This window comes from Xenia sp. Carnegie-2017, unplaced genomic scaffold (assembly GCF_021976095.1).
Source record: "Xenia sp. Carnegie-2017 unplaced genomic scaffold, XeniaSp_v1 HiC_scaffold_24, whole genome shotgun sequence".
NCBI classification, from domain to species: domain Eukaryota; kingdom Metazoa; phylum Cnidaria; class Anthozoa; order Malacalcyonacea; family Xeniidae; genus Xenia; species Xenia sp. Carnegie-2017.
Genome location: NW_025813487.1, coordinates 11,708,717 through 11,731,158, shown reverse-complemented (window position 1 = coordinate 11,731,158; position 22,442 = coordinate 11,708,717). Strand labels below are relative to the sequence as shown.

General features: G+C 33.6%; 1 protein-coding gene and 1 long non-coding RNA gene across 7 annotated transcripts; both read right to left on the bottom strand.

Moving 5' to 3' along the window:
• Positions 1-3,005: 3,005 nt before the first annotated feature.
• LOC124450706 lies at positions 3,006-4,622 on the bottom strand. The gene is made up of 3 exons (XR_006950177.1): positions 4,583-4,622; positions 4,034-4,156; positions 3,006-3,499 (listed from the first exon to the last, which is right to left on the bottom strand). It is a non-coding gene; the product is annotated as an uncharacterized LOC124450706 (long non-coding RNA).
• A 3,014-nt stretch (positions 4,623-7,636) lies between these two features.
• LOC124450705 (fibropellin-1-like) lies at positions 7,637-21,185 on the bottom strand. Of its 6 annotated transcripts, XM_047001340.1 has the most exons (27): positions 20,834-21,184; positions 19,762-19,890; positions 18,571-18,736; positions 17,883-18,118; positions 17,083-17,383; positions 15,696-15,812; positions 15,367-15,483; positions 15,117-15,233; positions 14,799-14,915; positions 14,549-14,665; positions 14,231-14,347; positions 13,981-14,097; positions 13,663-13,779; positions 13,413-13,529; positions 13,095-13,211; positions 12,845-12,961; positions 12,077-12,193; positions 11,827-11,943; positions 11,508-11,624; positions 11,103-11,334; positions 10,927-11,021; positions 10,349-10,585; positions 9,532-9,633; positions 9,309-9,412; positions 8,994-9,227; positions 7,842-8,250; positions 7,637-7,744 (listed from the first exon to the last, which is right to left on the bottom strand). In XM_047001340.1, exons 5-26 carry the CDS (start codon positions 17,270-17,272, stop codon positions 7,930-7,932), a joined length of 3,153 nt encoding a protein of 1,050 aa, XP_046857296.1. In that variant the 5' UTR covers positions 17,273-17,383; positions 17,883-18,118; positions 18,571-18,736; positions 19,762-19,890; positions 20,834-21,184; the 3' UTR covers positions 7,637-7,744; positions 7,842-7,929. The 6 variants fall into 6 exon arrangements, with proteins under 6 accessions (XP_046857296.1, XP_046857297.1, XP_046857298.1 ...); XM_047001341.1 differs by lacking the exon at positions 9,532-9,633 and having other exon boundaries at positions 20,834-21,185; XM_047001342.1 differs by lacking the exon at positions 11,827-11,943.
• Positions 21,186-22,442: the final 1,257 nt, after the last annotated feature.

Genomic DNA, 22,442 nt, shown 5'->3' with positions numbered 1-22,442 from the left:
CCGTATGTTAAACGTCCTCATATCAGATGCCCACAACCGCTTACGAATCTACCGTCATAAACTACAAGAACATCGAGAAACCGTAACAACATACACGACACAATCAGACGCCAAATCCATTAATGAAGCCATCAAAAAAGCAACATCCGCATATCGAACAAAACGACACCACGAACTTCATCAAAAATTACAAGAATCCAGATCTTACAAACAACTCCATCCCAACACAAACGAATTTGTCACAAACATCTCGAACAAACCACTAACCGAACAGCAAACTAAAATTTTAAACAAAGGATTAAATTACAACTTTAAAGACGCGAACAAACTTGACTACGTTGCCGACCTGGAATCCGCTTTAAAGTACACCAACTTAACAGACCAAACGAAAGAAGACATTCGTCACAAAATCACAAATAACCTCTGCCACAAACCACCTGTCACCCTAAACTACGAAGAACTACGAGCAATTAAAAATCTACAAAACGACGACCAAATAATCATATTACGAGCTGAAAAAAGGACGCCAAACAGTTATCATAGACAGATCAGAATACATCGACAAAGCCAAAACCCTCCTACAAGACACCACCACATAAGAACTTCTCCACACAGACCCCAGCAAAACGACCACCAACCGCATCAACCAGAAACTGAAACAACTAAAAGACAAAAAGAAACTAAACGAAAACGACTACAGAAGAATCCGACCCAATGACGCATCCGCCGCCAAATTCTACGGACTAACAAAAATCCACAAAGAAAACAACCCACTTCAACCTATCGTATCGCTTCCAGGATCACCTACGTATGTTTGTAACCATTTGGTGGTCGTTTTGCTGGGGTCTGTGTGGAGAAGTTCGTAAGTGGTGGTGTCTTGTAGGAGGGTTTTGGCTTTGTCGATGTATTCTGATCTGTCCATGATACGACGAGATCCGAACTCACTACCGGCAGAACATACCCACGGAAACAACCACATTCGACTGGACAGAAACTAAAGTACTCGGACGGGCACAGACTAAACACGCACGCGAATTTAAAGAAGCTTGGTACAGTAAAGACAACGACACAATAAACAGACATATCGACATACCCATCATATACTCACAACTAAAGGAAAAGGACATAAAAACTACAAACAACACCAAAACTAAAATACTACACTCTAATATTATTAACACCAATCATATTAACAATACACCAAAACCCATGGCAACGCATTTCACCCCATCCAATCACATTAATCCACCCACTCCTCAATTAGACGCTCTAAACGTCTCCAAGCTAAAAGCACGTGTAAATAAATATTTTCATTCTGATGAAGGCTCGAAGCAACGAGTCGAAAGCTCAATAAAACTCACTTTAAATCCGGAGAAACTTTTATCTCTTATTTATATATATATATATGTATATATATGTGTAGTGGTGTTGAGAAAAATCACAAAACTACAGATTCATCCCGACAAGCCTGTTTCGTGATTGCTCACTCTTCAGGGGATTTAATGAATAAAATACTTAAATGCTTTAATCCTCTACCGCAGAGGTCATGGGTTCGAATCCCGTTGAAACAACTGATTTTTTCAGGTCCTGAGACGATTGCTTAAATTGTCCAGCAAAAGTGCGAATCATATCTTCATTTAATTTCAAACACCGCACTGCAAAAACATTAATAATGGATATGGTTGTTTATCTTCATAACCAAAAACGTTAATGTTAATTCTGTTTTGCTTTTCGATTTTATTACATTTTTTAGCAGTCACTTGAAATTTAATCCCAGAGTAGTCTAATTTGTTAATATATTCCTTATCAGATTTTTTAATTCTCTGTGGGTCTTTATTTTGTGGATTTAAATATCGAATATGACACCATTTTTCTTTTTCAGATTTTTCTTTGAGGCAAAGGTTGCATCTTTTACTGGTGCTGTTGTATGGTTTGCTGTGTGTAATGATGTTCCATGAGATGTCGTGGTCGATATTGCTGTCTTTAAGGGTCCAAATGTGCTTACTGAGCTCGGTCGAGTTTCGTAGTTTTTCGTGGCGGAAAGAGGCAGTGTGATTTCTATGTCTAGTCTTAAATTCGTTTTCTGTAAGTCCAATGTACGTCTCAGTTGTGTTATTGTCTTTGCGTTTTACAGTAGCTTGGTAAACAACGGATGACTGCAGGCAATTTCCGTTAAGTGGGCAGTTTTGTTTTTGTCGGCAGTTGCATGTTTTTGTAAGTGTCTTTTTTTTCGCGGTGTTGTCGTTAGTTTTGTCTGATGTTCTCAGTATATGTTTGTTATGGTTGTTGATTATTTGTTCGATATTGTTCATGCAGCTGTAGCTGAGTTTGATGGTGTTACGGTTGAATATTTTCCTGAGTTTATGGTCTATGGGGAAGTGTTTGTCGATTAATGAAAGGAATTTGTGGCCAATGTTCGTGTAGACGTTTTGCTGAATGGAGGGTTGTACCAAAGTATATTTTGTCGAAGTCTGTTTTCCGTTTGGTAGTAGCGTCTGAGTCGAATTTTAGTGTGTATCGGTATCCGTTTTCGTCGAGTGCTTTTTGGTATGGTGCAGTTATTTGGTCAAATGATGCTTTGTCGGATGATAGTGAAGATAGACGTTTGTTGATGGCGTCGGGTATGTTCTTCGTTATGGTTGGTGGATGGTTGCTTTCGCTGTGGACGTATTGCAGAGAAGAGTTGTAATTAATACTCTAACTTCCGTCATCTAACTTGAAACTATACACCTTGATTAATACACTAACTTCCGTCATCATCTTGTATATATATTTTAAGCATTTAAGTATTTTATTCATTAAATCCCCTGAAGAGTGAGCAATCACGAAACAGGCTTGTCGGGATGAATCTGTAGTTTTGTGATTTTTCTCAACATCACTACACATATTTACGCTCTGCTCTTGGGCATCGAGCATTGTTTTATACGGAAAATCATAAATTATAAACTTCCTATATGTATATATATATATATATGAGCATGACACACAAAACCAACTTCAACAAATTAAACTTAGTACGTCGTTTATACTCTTTTTAAGTGGTTAGTTGTCTGATCTTTTGCAGTAAATTAAAATCAAATCTTTGCACGAATCAATAGCTATATATTCTCAGTTCGTTAACACTGACTATAGCTATAGACAACACATAGTTATTTCAAAATGTTACTATGAAGTTAGTATGACATTTTTTGTCAATAGCAGCACAATAGTTACATTTTTTCGTCTCATTATGCATTGGTTCAAGATATATCTAGGTAAATTCTTTTATTTTGGGTTATTTTTCATTCTATTCTTAGTTAAAAATTCGTTCATACCTTAAATCGTTACTTAAAATACCATAGATGTTATTGTTATCATAATTTACTGCAAGCCAATTTATCACCACTTTCCAACAATGATGAATTTGATGGTGTTTCACTTTCTGATGATTTTCCACTAAATTCTGTCGTATCAGCAGATTTTTGACTTTTGAAAGACGACTCAATGGTATCTTTGTTTCCTAAGGCGTAAAACATGCACCAGTTTAAAAATCAATGCAACAATAATAACATTCAATCCCAGGTTTTTTGATTAAATAAGTTTTTTCTCTAAATGATAAATATTTTGTTGTACATTTGTTGAGTAACAAAAAAGTTTTGCCATTGGCGTAAAATAATCAAAACTTCAAAAAATTGATCTTCAGATTATTCAAAGAATAGCTGCTAATTGTAATATTTTCAGTACATGCAGAATTTATACGGAGAAAATCCCTTTTAAGGAGCAAAATGCATTGTTTTTTTTAAAAAAACACCGAATCCTCATTTTCCATGACTTCGCGTTTCGGATAAAAATGTTTTGACATCAGCAAAAGCATTTGAAGAAGAAAAATTGTAGTTTTCTTTTTCTCTTTTTGTTTTGTCGTCAAATTGACTTTTTATTACACACAACAGTCAATTACCATGAACAACCATGGGAGATTTAAATATATTAATTCATATTTTTCAAACATCGAACAAAGAAAAACATGCTAAATTATTCTTCTTCGTCATTTTACCTCGCGTCTGTGACTGAAGGGACAAAAGAAATGATTCCTCGTTTGAAAAATCATCACCTTTCTCTATTTGCTTTTCTTCACTTCTGTCCGAACTAAGAGTCTTTCCAGGAGCACTAGATGAAACTAATAAAAAATAAACTGATAAAGGTGATATGTCAACAAAATTTTTTTAGTAAAACACTATGAATTTATTCATCATTGCAACATTGGTGGAGAGAAGCATAATAGTGAGAACTAAGGAATTTTTTCCTACAATATACAAATTATTTAGAGCTTGTTTTCCTATTTGATGCTTGCTTACAGTTTTGTCATAAATGAGTATTTACAACAACCTTGATTAAAACTCACATGCAACATAAGCAATTATTTATTATATGAGTCATGCAAAGCTATGGAAAATGGATGTTTCACAAATAAACACATCCTTAAAATATCATTAATCATCATTTATAAATCCATGTTGTTTTATGTCAATAGAATACATCGCAATGAAAAACAGACAAAACCATTTTCACCACAGTCAACGAAACTAAAAGGAACTTAACAAACCATTTTGTAAGTCAGTCCATTTCTTCCCACCGTGTCTTAAGAGAAAGTGCGTCGCGAACTTTTCCGAACAGCCTCTTGCATCTAGAATAGTGATTAAGCATTTGCTAACAACACTTTATAATCTCATAACAAATTATGCAGAAATTGTCAATGTCACCTTTTTATTTAGGACACAGTGAAAGAGGAATATTAGCAATCCTTGAGCAGAATTAAAAATGGCAAAAAGATAACGGAAGAATACAGTCTCCTCATTGATGGCCATCAAGCCAAACACCCAGGTCAAACCAAGAATAGGTAAGATAACAATTGTAGCTCTTACTCCTGTCTTTACTTTCTCAATATTTTCTTGTTGTCTGACTTTGTGTGTGTTCATCATTTTCTGATAACCATAATGAGTACTACAGTATTGACCTGAAGATAAATAAAAATTTGCTTATACTAATATTACAGCATGCACACTTTATCTTTCTGATGAAATATAAAAGACGATTATCATATAATTTTTCCTGTGTTTATCATAAAAATCAACACGCCATGTTTTGTCATTAATAAGTTAATTGCCATGAATCTAGAAGAAGGTCAAGTATGTCTTCAATTTATTCTTCGAAAACATCAAGTAATTTCTCGTGAGAATTTAACATCTCAAACCATCAAATCATGGAATGCTGATACATCAAATCATGTTCAACTTTTGATAAGTTCAAAGCGACTTTGGAACGTGAAATAACCTTTGAAATAAGCCAAAGTTATGAACAATGGTGGGTCATCAATTTCGTGTTGTTGATAACATATATTGCTATATAAACCATCAAACACTGATAGAATTTGGTGGTTCAGAACCAATAATTTTAGTATGCAAAACTCAATTATGCAAATATGGACAGTGGTTTTTGGTTCATAAAAACTAATATATTGCTTTCGCAAAAAAACAATCATTGTTGAACAAATAATAGACAGATCACCTATTATGGTCACATTAAAACATTGATTGATGTTACATGTTAACTTACTGCAATAACAAAGCATGCTGGGATAATAAAAGCCAAATTCAATTTATTTTCGAAACTCAACCAACAATAGAAGTCGGTGCCATAACCTTCGCCTTGAGTAACTCCAAATGATGCTGCAATAGTTATCAAAGGAATGCCTAAAACGAACAGATTTGTCAGAAATAGCTTGCACATTGTAAAGAGAAACACAAAATATCATGCTCACCCCAGCCAATGAAATTGAAGATCTTAATATGCTTTCTACCAACGTTATGAAAGAGTCGTATAACTAAGATGTACAAAAGAATTCCCTCGCATAACATCCAGGTGAACACAGACAACAGGAAGTAATGTAAAAGAGCAGCGACTGATTTACAAAAAACCTGTTAAAATACACAGATGATTAGCCTAGTAAAAAATTGAACGAACGAACCAGCATATATTAACTGAATGCTATTAAAAGGACACTCGCGGTCATTTTATATGCTTGTAATTGTTTCAACTAATCAGTACAACAACAATCTTAGCAGCACAAAATTTTTGAAAAGAAACTATAGCTCCTCGAGTTGTAATCGAAATAATCATGCAATACCCACTAACATCCTTTTCTCGTAAACAGCTATTTTCTTTTCAATATAGTTACCGGATTGCCTCGAGCAACTCTTTCCACAACAGCAAAGATATCGGCAAAACCAATTGCGATACAAAGATTTATCAAAACTATACATCGAGGTGATTTCACATGTTTCCAGAAACACACGTGCATGAGGATTGTAAAAACTAAACCGACAAGTGATACTGAGCATCCGATAGTTGAGATGAATTCGAGGACTTTCAAATGAGTTTCTGGTGACTACAAGAAGAAAGGAACATTCACTGCTTACATAAAGTATTTCACTCTCTCTAGCTAAGCTAGAGTTTAAGAAATCTAAGAAAAATTATTTTTCTGTATTAACAGTCTTAGCAGAAACAAAATTTCAACTAATAAGATAGAGATTTTGTCGTGGTGGCAAATCTTAAAATAGTTTTGAAGATCGCAAATACCATGTGTGAATGGTAAAATTAATAAGTTAATAGTTCTTAATAGAAAGGAAAGCTAACCAATCCGGTCGTCTGCCAACAAAAGGATTATGTTTCCAGTTTATCCCTGTTTTGAGCGTCATCTCTCCTTTTGGAGATGACGCACACCTCTTGGCATTTACAAATATCGGTAGATTTTATATTTTCATTTAGCAGACGTTGGCACCTGAAGAGCAGTCTGCCGAAATGCATAGTGTCGTTTAGTTTCAATACATTCCTTTTAGAACTATTGGGTTAGTGCTCTTTACTTAAAACAGTTCTTTTAAGAACTATCAACGTATTGTTTTTACCATTCACCATGGTATTTGCGATCTTTAAAACGCTTTTCAAAATCTCAACTCCACTTTGTACAACGTTTTATCGCAATTGATGCAAAAAAAAGCTGGCCTTTTGTTACGGGAAGATATTTCGTTAAGGAGCAACATTACACGGCTCTTTGTAAAGAAAAACAATTCAATTGGCCATTTGATTAATACCTAGTAAAAATATAGTAAATATTCTTCAATTGTTAATTGGGGAGTGTCATATTAATAGATCAATATATGAACCCCACCCCAACCACCAATTATTGATTTTACTAGAGCACTGACGATTCGTATACCTACCAATAGGTAAATACTTTCTCAAAAAAATTAAAATATTTAATATTGTAATAATTAATGGTATAAGTGTCACAGCTAAATCATTGTTTATACACAAAACTGTAAGCAAATATTGTTCATTTGAACCTGAAATAAATAGGTCACTTTATACTTGCTAAAACGAACGTGAAAGTTAAAAGTCCACTTTAAATTTCAGAGTATTTTTGTAGTTTATTCATTTCTTTAAAAATCTCTTTTTCGCAGTAAATAAACGCAGCAACTTTTTTGAAATACTTAAATAAGCGAGGTAACTATGCCACAACTAGTGCTAATACCTGTACACCAGAGGAATGCATCATGATTGCAAACGCTGTGTTATGATCACAATCACAAACTACTTTCTCTTTTGAGGATTTTGATTCATTTAATTTACATCCTTCACGGCTCCATTTGCTATCGCTTACACTTGGTTCAATAAATACACACTGTCTTCCAGGATCAACGTAACCACTCTATATCAATGCAAAAAAGGTATTTAATACATATGTAACCATTAGGCAATAACAAATACCGTTCAGGTTGTCATACAGTTGTAAACTCAACACAAACCTGATTGTTTTTCAAGACAATTTTGATGTGTTGAGTAACATTGGAAGTTTTGGGGCTGTAGCAAAGGAAACTATGGTGCTCTGTATAGTCAGATTGCCACTGGCCTGTATCGTGCTGTCGACAGATTTTGTAGCTCCTCGGGCGATAATATGTCTTTGATTGAAGTGTATTTGACAACAGTCGCTTGCTTTATACCATCAACCCAAAGAAACTCAACGCCTTCGTCTTCAGACATGAGATTGACATCTTCGGGCTGAGCTGGTTTATTTTTATGGAGCTTTATACCAAGTAGTTCAATATTTTCAGTCTTAAACTTAAGTACTCTTCCAGGTTTTCCAGTTTCAGCGACTAATTTCTTAGCGTTCATGTCTGAGCCTTCAATAACATGTTTTGCTAAGGTGTTTCTTTCCTGACAAACAATCATAAAAGAAATAATGTCCAACTTAGCGAAGCTTATCATAAAATATGTAATCTTTGCGTATCATAAAATGTTTTTTAAAAGCACCAACTTGTAGCTACTGATTATATTCCATCAATTTGAATAAATACTCAAAAAGTTTATAAATACATTCATGAAATGTGAAAATGCATGCTGTTTTAGTATAATTTTATATATTCCATTAATATTCATCTCTATGGCAATTTTGGCGGTTGAAATAAAGAAATGAAATCAAGTTATATGAGGATTGTCTTTATAGAAGTCAAAAATATTACAAAAGCGACAGTGTTGCATGTGCTTTTCAACCGTAAAATAGCTGGGCAGACTTAATGATTATCTGATAAATCGGTTAATTATAGCAGCACATTTTCACAATGAGATGGGAAAACAATATGAACAACTATTAATTTGGTAAAACTTTCTGTTCCTAGTAACACTATTGAAACTACATCCCCAGCTTGTAAATTTAAGTAGCAAGTGCGTTCCAATTCATGCCCGTGAGAAAATCAGTTCATTAGAAAATGAACTGATAAACGTAAATAGAGATTTTGTTTCTATTTTGTTATAAGATGAAATTCTCACATGCTCTTTGTTACATAAACATTGGACTTGAACTAAGAGACACAAATTGCAATAAGTTTCACTCAAACATAACAAGAGAAGTAATGCCTTCATTCGTGGGATGATGAAGAACACTATCCCTGCCGACTCACTTGTAAGTTTTTCCAGGCACCTCTTTTTGAACTACCAACAATATTACTTGAAGACCGAATGAATTTCTCTCGATCAGTCGGCAACGATGTTTTCGTTTGGGTTCTCTTTAAAACAGACACAATGTCTCTGATATCTTGTTCAAACAATTCCCCACCGTCTTTCGTAACAACTTCAGTTCTTTTTAGAATCTCGCTGACGTTAATGGATGCAAAACCTTCCTCGAGCCTTGATACCTGTAAACGCACATCGTATTTAGAATTCCTCGTGAGTTGTAAATAAAACATAATGGTAATGCAAAAATAATGAAAACCCACCTGTTCAACTAGATCAACGACAATTGGGGATCTACAATTTGACACATCAACTTTATCCCAGGCTGCACGTCCATTATCCTTTGAACACAACCGAAAAGCAACTCCTAAAAATTCAATAAGAAAAAACAAAGTGGTGTATTGAATATGCAGGAGCCTCTCAGGCATTATTGAATAATCTGTTATTGTGCGGCCAGGATAAAGATAAACTAATATGTCAGCTGACCTATCTTTTTATCACGACATTTCTTAACAACATTTGACCCAACAGGAGTTCTTTTCCAATCATAACCACGAGCTTTCTCAGCAGAGCAATAGTCTTTGTATTCTGTATTTTAAAAGAATGCTTATCAAACATTTAAAAGATCAAAGTGTATTGAAGTGCTTAAAAACAATAAAAACAGATAAAAAAATGTTCATGTAGTCGCACGAACAGAAAAAGAAAAGTATTTTATGATAAATAAAATGTATAGTTTTAAGAGATTTAAGCAAAGAGAAACTGATTAATCCTTGTCCAGGTTTTCGGTCATGAGTTCTTTTCCAATCAACTTTGCTGTCAAAACGAATCATAAAATCTAACAAGATGTCAATCAGGAGCTTAATCCGGCTACTAAAGACCATTGTTTGTTTGGTTATGATTGCGTGTATGTATATAATATTTGCGAAATGGCAATACGAAATGCAATCTCACATATGGCAATGTATTATATAAATAAATTATGTATTATTATACGTACCATGTGTCATAAGTTACAACTGCGCGTGAAACAATTAAACAAAGATTTTGAGTGGTTAATTAAAAACTTGTATCAATCACGCGTGATTTGTTCAAGCTTGCGACGGCACAGGATAGTCTGAATTTCAAATTTGGGATAACCTTAGGTTGCCCGAGTCATTATTGTAAAATGTAATTATCAAATGTTATGAATGGTGTTATAAAATCTAAAAACTACCAGCAAATATCAAACAAAGATTCTATGTCTGCATGTGCAATAATGGAACAAAACAGAAATAAATAATTGAAATTGTTTCAATTTACCAACCTTTTGACACCACAACAACGCTGACATTTTGACTTCGACTTGTACCGTCTTGGTTTGTAGCATTACACCAGTATGTCTCTTCGTAACGATTTCTCGTCTTTAATTGAATGCGATTAGTAAGATTGAGTTCTCTTCCAGTATCTATATGCTGTGTAGGTGTGGAACTATTGAACCATAAAACTTCTACTTTGTGGTACTGATTATTATCCACCAGACACGTGAGCAAAATAACGTCACCTATACCAATGAGAAACAAACTTAATACTAAAATATTCTTAACTTTGATTTTGGGCAAACAAATGACAATACAATCTCAAAGGGTCAAGGGAGTATTTGTGATCGGGTATTTTATATGTTCGATTTGTGTATATGTATTTAGAAAGCGAGTCCCTCGTCCGCAATCAAAATTTTGAGTGTTGCATATCTAAGAAGATAAAACCTGTCAAAATGCCAAACTTTACTTGTAACGCTTACAATACAAATTACCTATGGATTCCATTTTAGATTTTTTTGGCACTTTTAAATGCAACGAAAAATTTCGATTTTCAGATACATTCAGGAGTTACCAATATTTATACCTTCTGTGGCAGATATTGACAGTGGAAAAACAGAAATAACAGGAACATTCTTCACTTTTACCGATATATTGCTAGCAATGCTCGCTGCGTCTTTTCTGTATTAATTTGAAAAAAGCGGAATATTATGTTGTTTTCATGTTTTATAAAATCTTTACTATAATGAAGTTAAAAGAAACCTTGCTATGCAATGATAAACACCAGAATCAAATGGCGTAGTATTTCGAACAAACAACTTTGAGACTTTGTCTTTCGTCTCCATCTTAACATTCGACGAATGTGAAAGGACCAGGCTGCCATTTTTCCACAAAAAATTTGGTGACGACGACCCATCAACAGTACATGTGATAATAAGTAACTTTCCAGAAATTCCTTCATATTTTAAGTTCATTTGAATTGAGGATAATATATCTAAAAGATGGGCATTCATCACAACAAAATTTATAAGCTTCCTCGTTGTTATTCTAGTTTAGATTGCGACAAGAATTGATGAGACATTCCTTGATAACTTAAAACAATATGAAAAGGTCAAATGAAACTCTATATGTTGTTATATGCAGTGTGCAACCAAATAATTTATTTACTTGTACAAGAAAATCCATCTCCAGAAAAACCTTCTTTACATCGACATTCAAAAGATCCTTCATTGTCGGTGCAATTTGCATTATCGTCACATGGGCTAAACAAACATTCGTTGATACCTTAAAATAAGAATAAGCAGTCAAGCCAACATGGTAGCTTTTTCCATATTAATAAATACTCTTCACTTGACTATAAAAAGATGACAACCGCTAAGAATGTTGAATCATCGCTCAAAACTAAAATCGACAGTCCTCAGGACTGCACCAACTTGAAAAATTATCATCCATAAACTCACTGCATATTAATGTGATAAGTTCTTACTTGTGCAATTAGCTCCATTTCTAAAAAACCCTTCCTTACATCGGCATTCAAAAGATCCTTCATTGTCGGTGCAATTGGCATTGTCGTCACATGGACTCAACAAGCATTCGTTGACATCTTCAAATGAAAATAAACAGTTAAGCAAACATGTTGTTGACTGTTTCCATATTAATAAACACTCTTTAATTGACTTTTTAAAAATGACCACGGCTATTTGCTACATATTATAAAATTGCTGATAAGCTCTTACTTGTGCAATAAGTTCCATTTCCAGAATACCCTTCTTTACATTGGCATTCAAAAGATCCGTCATTGTCAGTACAGTTAGCATTGTCGTCACATGGATGAGACAGACATTCGTCGATATCTTAAAATGAGAATAAACAATCAAGAAAACATGTCGACTTTTACATTTTAATAAACACTCTTCACTTGACTATAAAAAGATGACAACCGCTAAGAATGTTGAATCATCGATCAAAACTAAAATTGACAGTCCTCAAGACTGCACCAACGAAAAATTATCATCCATAAACTCACTGCATATTAATGTGATAAGTTCTTACTTGTGCAATTAGCTCCATTTCTAAAACCCTTCCTTACATCGGCATTCAAAAGATCCTTCATTATCGGTGCAATTGGCATTGTCGTCACATGGACTCAACAAACAAATGATAAACAGGTTGGACGTCAATCACTCTTGTTGACTGCCAATAACTATAAAGCAATAAGTTCCATTTATACCCTTCTTTACATTGGCATTCAAAAGATCCGTCATTGTCAGTACAGTTAGCATCACATGGATGAGACAGACATTCGTCGATATCTTAAAATGAGAATAAACAATGAAAACATGTCGACTACATTTTAATAAACACTCTTCACTTGAATAAAAGATGACAACCGCTAAGAATGTTGAATCATCGATCAAAACTAAAATTGACAGTCCTCAAGACTGCACCAACTTGAAAAATTATCATCCATAAACTCACTGCATATTAATGTGATAAGTTCTTACTTGTGCAATTAGCTCCATTTCTAAAAAACCCTTCCTTACATCGGCATTCAAAAGATCCTTCATTATCGGTGCAATTAGCATTGTCGTCACATGGACTCAACAAACATTCGTTGACATCTTCAAATGAAAATAAACAGGTAAGCAAACATGTTGTTGACTGTTTCCATATTAATAAACACTCTTTAATTGACTTTTTAAAAATGACCACGGCTATTTGCTACATATTATAAAATTGCTGATAAGCTCTTACTTGTGCAATAAGTTCCATTTCCAGAATACCCTTCTTTACATTGGCATTCAAAAGATCCGTCAATGTCAGTACAGTTAGCATTGTCGTCACATGGATGAGACAGACATTCGTCGATATCTTAAAATGAGAATAAACAATCAAGAAAACATGTCGACTTTTACATTTTAATAAACACTCTTCACTTGACTATAAAAATATGACAACCGCTAAGAATGTTGAATCATCGCTCAAAACTAAAATCGACGGTCCTCAGGACTGCACCAACTTGAAAAATTATCATCCATAAACTCACTGCATATTAATGTGATAAGTTCTTACTTGTGCAATTAGCTCCATTTCTAAAAAACCCTTCCTTACATCGGCATTCAAAAGATCCTTCATTGTCGGTGCAATTGGCATTGTCGTCACATGGACTCAACAAACATTCGTTGACATCTTCAAATCAAAATAAACAGTTAAGCAAACATGTTGTTGACTGTTTCCATATAAATAAACACTCTTTAATTGACTTTTTAAAAATGACCACGGCTATTTGCTACATATTATAAAATTGCTGATAAGCTCTTACTTGTGCAATAAGCTCCATTTCCAGAATACCCTTCTTTACATTGGCATTCAAAAGATCCGTCATTGTCAGTACAGTTAGCATTGTCGTCACATGGATGAGACAGACATTCGTCGATATCTTAAAATGAGAATAAACAATCAAGAAAACATGTCGACTTTTACATTTTAATAAACACTCTTCACTTGACTATAAAAAGATGACAACCGCTAAGAATGTTGAATCATTGATCAAAACTAAAATTGACAGTCCTCAAGACTGCACCAACTTGAAAAATTATCATCCATAAACTCACTGCATATTAATGTGATAAGTTCTTACTTGTGCAATTAGCTCCATTTCTAAAAAACCCTTCCTTACATCGGCATTCAAAAGATCCTTCATTATCGGTGCAATTGGCATTGTCGTCACATGGACTCAACAAACATTCGTTGACATCTTCAAATGAAAATAAACAGTTAAGCAAACATGTTGTTGACTGTTTCCATATTAATAAACACTCTTTAATTGACTTTTTAAAAATGACCACGGCTATTTGCTACATATTATAAAATTGCTGATAAGCTCTTACTTGTGCAATAAGTTCCATTTCCAGAATACCCTTCTTTACATTGGCATTCAAAAGATCCGTCATTGTCAGTACAGTTAGCATTGTCGTCACATGGATGAGACAGACATTCGTCGATATCTTAAAATGAGAATAAACAATCAAGAAAACATGTCGACTTTTACATTTTAATAAACACTCTTCACTTGATTATAAAAAGATGACAACCGCTAAGAATGTTGAATCATCGATCAAAACTAAAATTGACAGTCCTCAAGACTGCACCAACTTGAAAAATTATCATCCATAAACTCACTGCATATTAATGTGATAAGTTCTTACTAGTGCAATTAGCTCCATTTCTAAAAAACCCTTCGTTACATCGGCATTCAAAAGATCCTTCATTATCGGTGCAATTGGCATTGTCGTCACATGGACTCAACAAACATTCGTTGACATCTTCAAATCAAAATAAACAGTTAAGCAAACATGTTGTTGACTGTTTCCATATTAATAAACACTCTTTTATTGACTTTTAAAAAATGACAACGGCTATTTGCTTCATATTATAAAATTGCTGATAAGCTCTTACTTGTGCAATAAGTTCCATTTCCAGAATACCCTTCTTTACATTGGCATTCAAAAGATCCGTCATTGTCAGTACAGTTAGCATTGTCGTCACATGGATGAGACAGACATTCGTCGATATCTTAAAATGAGAATAAACAATCAAGAAAACATGTCGACTTTTACATTTTAATAAACACTCTTCACTTGACTATAAAAAGATGACAACCGCTAAGAATGTTGAATCATCTCTCAAAACTAATATCGACAGTCCTCAGGACTGCACCAACTTGAAAATTCATCATCCATAAGCTCACTGCATATTAATGTGATAAGTTCTTACTTGTGCAATTAGTTCCATTTCTAAAAAACCCTTCTTTACATCGGCATTCAAAAGATCCTTCATTATCGGTGCAATTGGCATTGTCGTCACATGGACTGAACAAACATTCGTTGACATCTTCAAATGAAAATAAATAGTTAAACAAACATGTTGTTGACTGTTTCCATATTAATAAACACTCTTTAATTGACTTTTTAAAAATGACCACGGCTATTTGCTACATATTATAAAATTGCTGATAAGCTCTTACTTGTGCAATAAGTTCCATTTCCAGAATACCCTTCTTTACATTGGCATTCAAAAGATCCGTCATTGTCAGTACAGTTAGCATTGTCGTCACATGGATGAGACAGACATTCGTCGATATCTTAAAATGAGAATAAACAATCAAGAAAACATGTAGACTTTTACATTTTAATAAACACTCTTAATTCACTTGACTATAAAAAGATGACAACCGCTAAGGATGTTAAAAACATCGCTCAAAACTAACATGAGTAGTCCTTCTCAAGAATGCATTAACCTAGACACTTATCATCCGTAAAATTGCTGCATTTTGATGTCCTAATAAGATCTTACTTGTGCAATTGATTCCATTTCCAGAATACCCTTCTTTACATTGGCATTTAAACGATCCATCTATATCCGTACAGTTGGCATTGGCATTGCATGAGTTGAACAGACATTTCTTAATATCTTAAATCAAATGAACAGGTTAAAAAAGTGTTTTGACACCATACTCTACAATGTGTCCTTTAATCCTCACTTGTACAAATGAATTTTTTTGGAGATATTTAGTTAGTAAAAAGTTTTTTAAGGAAGATGTTAGCGTAAAATGATCTCATGAATTCTTTTAGACAACGAAAAGCTTGATTTGACGTTGACAAGTTATAGGAATAATTTGTAAACAGCTCATGTTTGATGACAGCATTTTATCTTCAATACAGTTGCATTATGACGATTAAAATATCTTCGTAATTGTTGTGACAATATTTTTGTGACTAATAATGCCAGTAAACAACATTAAATATTTTGAAAAAATTGTCTGTTAAACACAGGTTTTTTGTTATTATTCGACAATTTTGGTGTTTTCGTCGGCTTAATAGAATTGATAAAGTGTCCGTTTAATACAGGGTGTCCGCTTAATTCAGGGCCCTATAATATTTACAGGTTTGACTATAATAACGCTTTGATAAAAAAATTGTCTTATTACTGTGTAAAACAGTTGAGCATCCAGCGTAAAGGTTTCAGTCCTGCTATGTAAATTTTAGAGGATGATCATTATATTCCTTTCTTTGAATATAATTGTTTTTGCGGTGACTAAACACATAACACTTTAAATAGCTTTTGTAAAAATACTGGCTGCTTACGCCACTTTGTTTATATAAAGTGTCATTAATGCGTAAAATCTATGATGACAAAGTAAATCCATGGTTAAAATAAGCAAAAGATCAAGCCATCTCAGATACGCAATCATACTGGTCAACAACATTTTAGACGGAAGCAAGATGGCGAGGCGTTTTGCTTGTCAAACATACACGTTATAACATGCAAAGTAAACAGCTTGGATTGCAAAATGTCAACGTTCGACATGTCTAGACTGCATGTTTAAAACAAATAAGTGCACGTCTTACATCAAGATTTTTATGTTTTGTCAAAATAATATCCTTTAGAAACTCTAATAAAGTGAGATTGGTGACAATGAAAAAACATTTATTACAATAACTGACAAAAATGTTATAAACGATGCAGTTTAACATGAGCACGAGGTATTGCGAACATTTCCAACGTTATCCTCTCACTTTTTTCTTTACAAATTTATCGTGTATGTATGACGTCAAAAACGCGGCGTTTAAGACGAAAAACAACGCACAAAATAGTCTATTCCCAACAATCGCTTGCAAATGGTAATATGTCTAATGGTTTCAATTTAAATGACGTATTACTTTACAAATAAAGACCATACCTGAAAATTTGCAAGTGTAACGCACAAGTAGCCATGTTCCTTTTGAACAATCAGATGATTTTGCAACGATTCCTTCTTCGCCCATATTGAAAGAACAATAGCTCTTTTCTTTGCACTTTTTTCTGCACCGACCTTGACAGTGATGATGACAAACATCCTTTTTCGTTTGACAACATCTTTGAGGGTACATAATTGATCAATTTACCAAATTCAGCCAATCGTACTTCAATCTTCGATGTACTGCATTGTTTATTACATTGCATTGTCATACTTCCCGAACTCAAAATTATTTTTTCACTCACTATAAAAATAAATTTAATAATTAAAAAAATATTGAACTCATATTTTAAAATAACATATTTGATTTGCGTGTTGACTTCTTTAGAAACTAGCCTTTTTCACTTACATATACAAAGATTACATTACAATTAAAAAATTGCAGTCTACCATAACAATCATAACCTGCCACGTTCTGGAAAGCACAGGTAACCATGACCTTAACAAATTAAAATCTCTTTCGAGGATGGAGTAACATGTATTTTGCAAACTATTGCAACAGCTTAATCATACTCTTACAACTTTATTAACAGCTTAATTTCTAACAAGGCCCTTGTTGAAGAGTTTAATAATTTGAAATCAATGAATTTTTGTACCATATTATTGATTCCAAATACATATTGCTCTAATGCTCTCCTCCTTTAATAAGATTATCACTCATCAAACTTTTAACCCCATAAAGCAAACTGAACAAACCAACACGTAATTACCATTAGCATATATTCCTTTGTGTGACAACCTACCGTAGTCAAATTTGCATGAGTTATTCACGCTACAAATATTTTCTGCAATAGTGACATTTTCATTTTCTTGAGGTTCCCATTTATTATTAGCAACAGATGAGCTACCAATGCACATTTTTCTTCCAGAATAGTCATCGTATTCCAAATTTCCATTCACAGTTGGTTGAAATTTTGAATTTGACGCAGTACAACGATTATTCGGTTGTAGTATTACGTCACATTTTTTGCCATTACAACTAAAATACAAAAAATACAGTGAATTTCAGGTCGGTTGCTGTTGCTGTAATTGGTAACAAACACACAATTGATTGAAAAATGAGTGTAGTGGTAATAATTTGCGTGCTTAGCCATCCATAGATAGCTATTTTAGAAGTATTTAGTGCATTATTATGACTGCCTTCAGTGGTTTATCAACGCCCAAGCTCGGTAGAATAAGAAATTTAGAACAAATAGCAAGAGGTAAGTTGAAGAAATAACGTCATTTAACCCTTGGTTTGTCAAAAAACAATCCCTTAGTTTCTGTATAAGTCAAAGTACAATATCAGAAGAAAAAAAAAGCAAATATATAGAGCTCTACCGTGAGTCTCGTTTTTCAACCGTAATAAAAAGACGCAATGCAAGTTTGAACTAAAGTCATCAATTATAGTCATGTTTCTTTTTCGAATAAAAAAATGAAACAAAAACTCACTCAATTGGTAAAATGCATTTTCCTGTAGCCGCATGATAAACTGGATGGTGCCTTGCTACCAAGAAGAAAACATTCTTTGAAGTGCAATCACGTGACCAAATAAGACGATCGCTTCCATCTTGCACATTTATGCAAAGTCCGTTAGCGTGTTGGATGGGGCCAAAATCTAAGAAATTTTAATGAATCGTGATCAATTTACGTCTTCATGCAAAGTTTAATGACCATCATAAAAATACTTTTTACAAACAAGGACGACTTTTGTTTTAGAAAAAATGAGGAATTTTTTCACATATGAAGAACAAAGCAATTTGAATGCATAATTTTTCATTTTACTGGAAAAGCATATGAAGAACAAAGCAATTTGAATGCATAATTTTTCATTTTACAGCATTAAGAGAGAGCTTGGGTACGGCAGGATAATTAGTTTTGCTCGTATTTTTTAATCAAATTTATACAAAATGTAAAAAAGTAAACTTGATGCATGTTTTGGGTAATTAGACGCGCTTTGTCAAAAGAAAAAAGGAAAAAAAGTAAATGTGAAATACAAACAATAATTCAACTTAAAAATTTTCTAAAATATTCTTTTAATGGTATTTTTAATGGTAATTTAGCAACTTATTGCTGGTTACGTTAAAGGGCATTATGTTACAAATGAAAAGTCTACCAACATTTGCCGAAAGAGAAAATGAGTAAAAAAGAAATCTAAAAAGGATTAGCTAAGAGGAAAAATTTTTTTAGTGTTAAGTCGACATTTGCTAACCTAAAACTTCCTATCAAGATTTGTGTGAATTAAGATATTCTTTTGAAATTATCGAAACGATCTTTGGCTGTATGTTCAAAAATTTATAGACGTGGACAAGTAAATCCAAGCTTTCTAAATTTCTTCTGATAGCTACGGAATTGAATTTTTGCCAGTCATGAATTTTTAAACGCCATGCTTTTGATTAAAAAAAGTATGATGGAAGCTTGTTTTTTCATTGAAAGTTATCAATATAACTAATTTTTTTAGACTGAAAACAGAGGAGAACTTTTCTGTTATCTATCTCCAATATAATGACTGTTATACTGCATATCTTGTTTTGAAAATTGGCATACTGCATTACTACTCAGTGTGGTGACTTGATGTGTCCACATTTTGGTCGAATGAAACTGTGATAATAAGTTTACTTCCAAAACAAGTCATAATGCTACCTTTCTCTTTAAAATAACATGGCGGACTCGCTGTCTGATTAAAGCAGCATGTTTTTGGGCAATCAGCTTCCAGTGCTGCTCTGTTACCACATTCAAACGAACGTCCTTCGAGGGCATCGCATAGAACAGCTATAAAACATGCAAATTCATAACAAAAAGTTTATCGCTTAACATGTCAAAATTTTACGCGAAAAGTCAAGTTATCTATTTCCTAAGATTAAAGTTTCTTTGTTTCATCTAGTCTTTTACACAACAGCATTTTGCCATTGGCAGTCATTCTTAGTACACTATACGACTATAGAAAATCCGAAGATTATTTGATAGAAAATTCATGTAAGCAGCTGGATAATTTGGGGTGGTGGAACATTTTAATGTTCATGTTTTGCTCTATTAGGTTCTTTTGAAATCAATTGTTTTATAAATTATCACATTATCACATTATCACAACGTATACTGTCGAAAACTTGCCGGACTACACCTGTCACCTGTATGCAATTGGTCATTACCTAGGAGGTCTTATATACGAATGAATTAATGAACCATAAATATTTGTACTGTCGTCGGACCCATATAATACGAAATTTTTAACATAACTTCCCAGTCAGACGACCAGAGTTTATGGCTTACCACAGGATTAGTTAACTTGTAAATAACAGTTCATTAAATAAAAATTGTAGCACTTCATGCATCGCCCACCAGCCACCTGTTGTGATACTATTTCATATTTGTTCTTAAGCAAACACTCTCAACCGTAATGAGGCTAAATTCTTCTTATTAGATTGCCATTTTTTAGTTTGTCAGTCATACAATTCGATCCCTTATCTGCTATAACACTTTCTCTCGATGCAAAAGGCTTGGTACTATAACTACATTCATGTAGAACAAGTGATCACGACTATAAAGTGATCTAGAGTAAGTCATCACGAGTAATTGATTTGGTTGAATCTACATTTCTAGAACACAGTATCTATAATTCATCAACAAACAATGGCAAGTGGAATGAAATAATACACCCTTTATAATGCGTACATTTATAGTGTAAAATGGCTGCTAATTACTAATGCTGACTTACCTTCACCAAACCGGCATAAATTGACCAACACGAAGACGTGTGCGAGAATCTCAATAAAATGCATCACGAAGTTGTTTCTTTTTCCTGCAATTTCGAACTTGATTAACAGTTGAAATCTCAAACACAATAGGTTTGATTGTCCCTTAGGCAAATGGATTCGAACAGTTATTTTTACAGTGATTTACAATATTTACGGTGAAAGCGATTTCTCTGCCTTCATTAATGCCACGACAAATTCAAAATCACAAGGAAGTTCAAGTCGTGTCGGGTACTTTGAGGTTTGGTCTCCCAAAGTTTTGCTAATTCCGGTTTCTGACGTGCGTTCAAAAATCTTTTGTATTGTATTAAGTAGACAATCCATGCAAAACGAAGACGGTTTCAAATTAAGGAAAATCAATTTTGAATGATTTGTTCTACGTTCATCGTTTCTTTCATTGAACTTTCTTATTTAGGAATAAAAGAAGCAAGGTTTCCTCTTCTTTTACATTATATTTAATTTTGAACAAACTTTGGTTATATTGATCGCCGTTTACGTTCAAACATTGCGTGAGTAATATTCGCACCCACTATAAGTCATCAAACCGTGTGATTGCTTGTTGCACTTGCTTCCTTATTTGGTCGGTATATCGAGTGTTAAAAATGATCATAAATTGTAAGTGATGAGAATAAAAAGTTGAGGTTATATGAGTCAAAAGTTCAGAAGAAAATTATAAATGTTGATATTTTGTTAAAACTAACGTTTAGTTACCTGCACATACACAAGAAGTTCTTAGTCATATTTAAAGTTTAACGTTGCCGAAGATATTAAGAGTATTGGGCTGCAGCCAAATGCTGACTTAGGAACAGTGACCATGCATGGCAGAATGAAAACAAACTTTTGTTTTCAAACTGGTTTGATTGCCTGTTCAGAAGGAAACTGGTTTTTCTACGTTTTCAGCAAAATCGATAGGCGTAGGTCATTTTGAAATACTTATTGTTTGAGTAGGCAATTTATCCGAATACGCGTCACCGCATGTTCCTCCGTTATAAATATCCGGTGCTTGTTAACACGATACTTTACCTAATTTCATCTTGTTCTTGCTTCATATCCTAATGTCCTTTACTTCAATGTTTCACAAAAAACATTAGCATGTTTGTAGTATAGCTAGCGATACCAACAAAAATAAACATGATTTTCATATTTTAAAAATTGGAAAAGAATCAAACCCTTTAAGTATAAAATGCTGCAAGAATACAATTTATCGTCGTTGATCTGAGTTAATGACCGTCGAGGAAATCCTTTTCATTAATTAGGATTGAATTGCGTGATGCTCTATTTAATATATGCCCAACTTCTATTACCATAGAAATGATAGTGAAGAAAGATGGCAATAATTGATATTTATACGTCAAAAAAGCCCATAATTTATGTCTCGAGCCATTTGCATTGATCATAAGCCATTTTCTAATATAATCAAAAATAAACTTGCCACGGCTAAAGTTAGAAGATGATTGTTGCATATATTAGCTAGTTCCACGAAGTAGCCTAGAAGGAAAGGTCCTGTTCAGTTTCCTAGGCAGTCTTATATTTAAAGACACAGGGCAAACCGGTTTACTGCAAATTTTCAGG

Bases quoted from the DNA above. Each gene is read 5' to 3' on its own strand.
- LOC124450705 (XM_047001340.1), bottom strand. From the start codon at position 17,272: ATGTACCCTCAAAGATGTTGTCAAACGAAAAAGGATGTTTGTCATCAT. The intron at 13,212-13,412 runs GTAAGAACTTAT...TCTCATTTTAAG, and splicing joins AAATGGAGCTAATTGCACAA to ATATCGACGAATGTCTGTCT. The intron at 10,586-10,926 runs GTATAAATATTG...TCATTGGTATAG, and splicing joins GTCAATATCTGCCACAGAAG to GTGACGTTATTTTGCTCACG.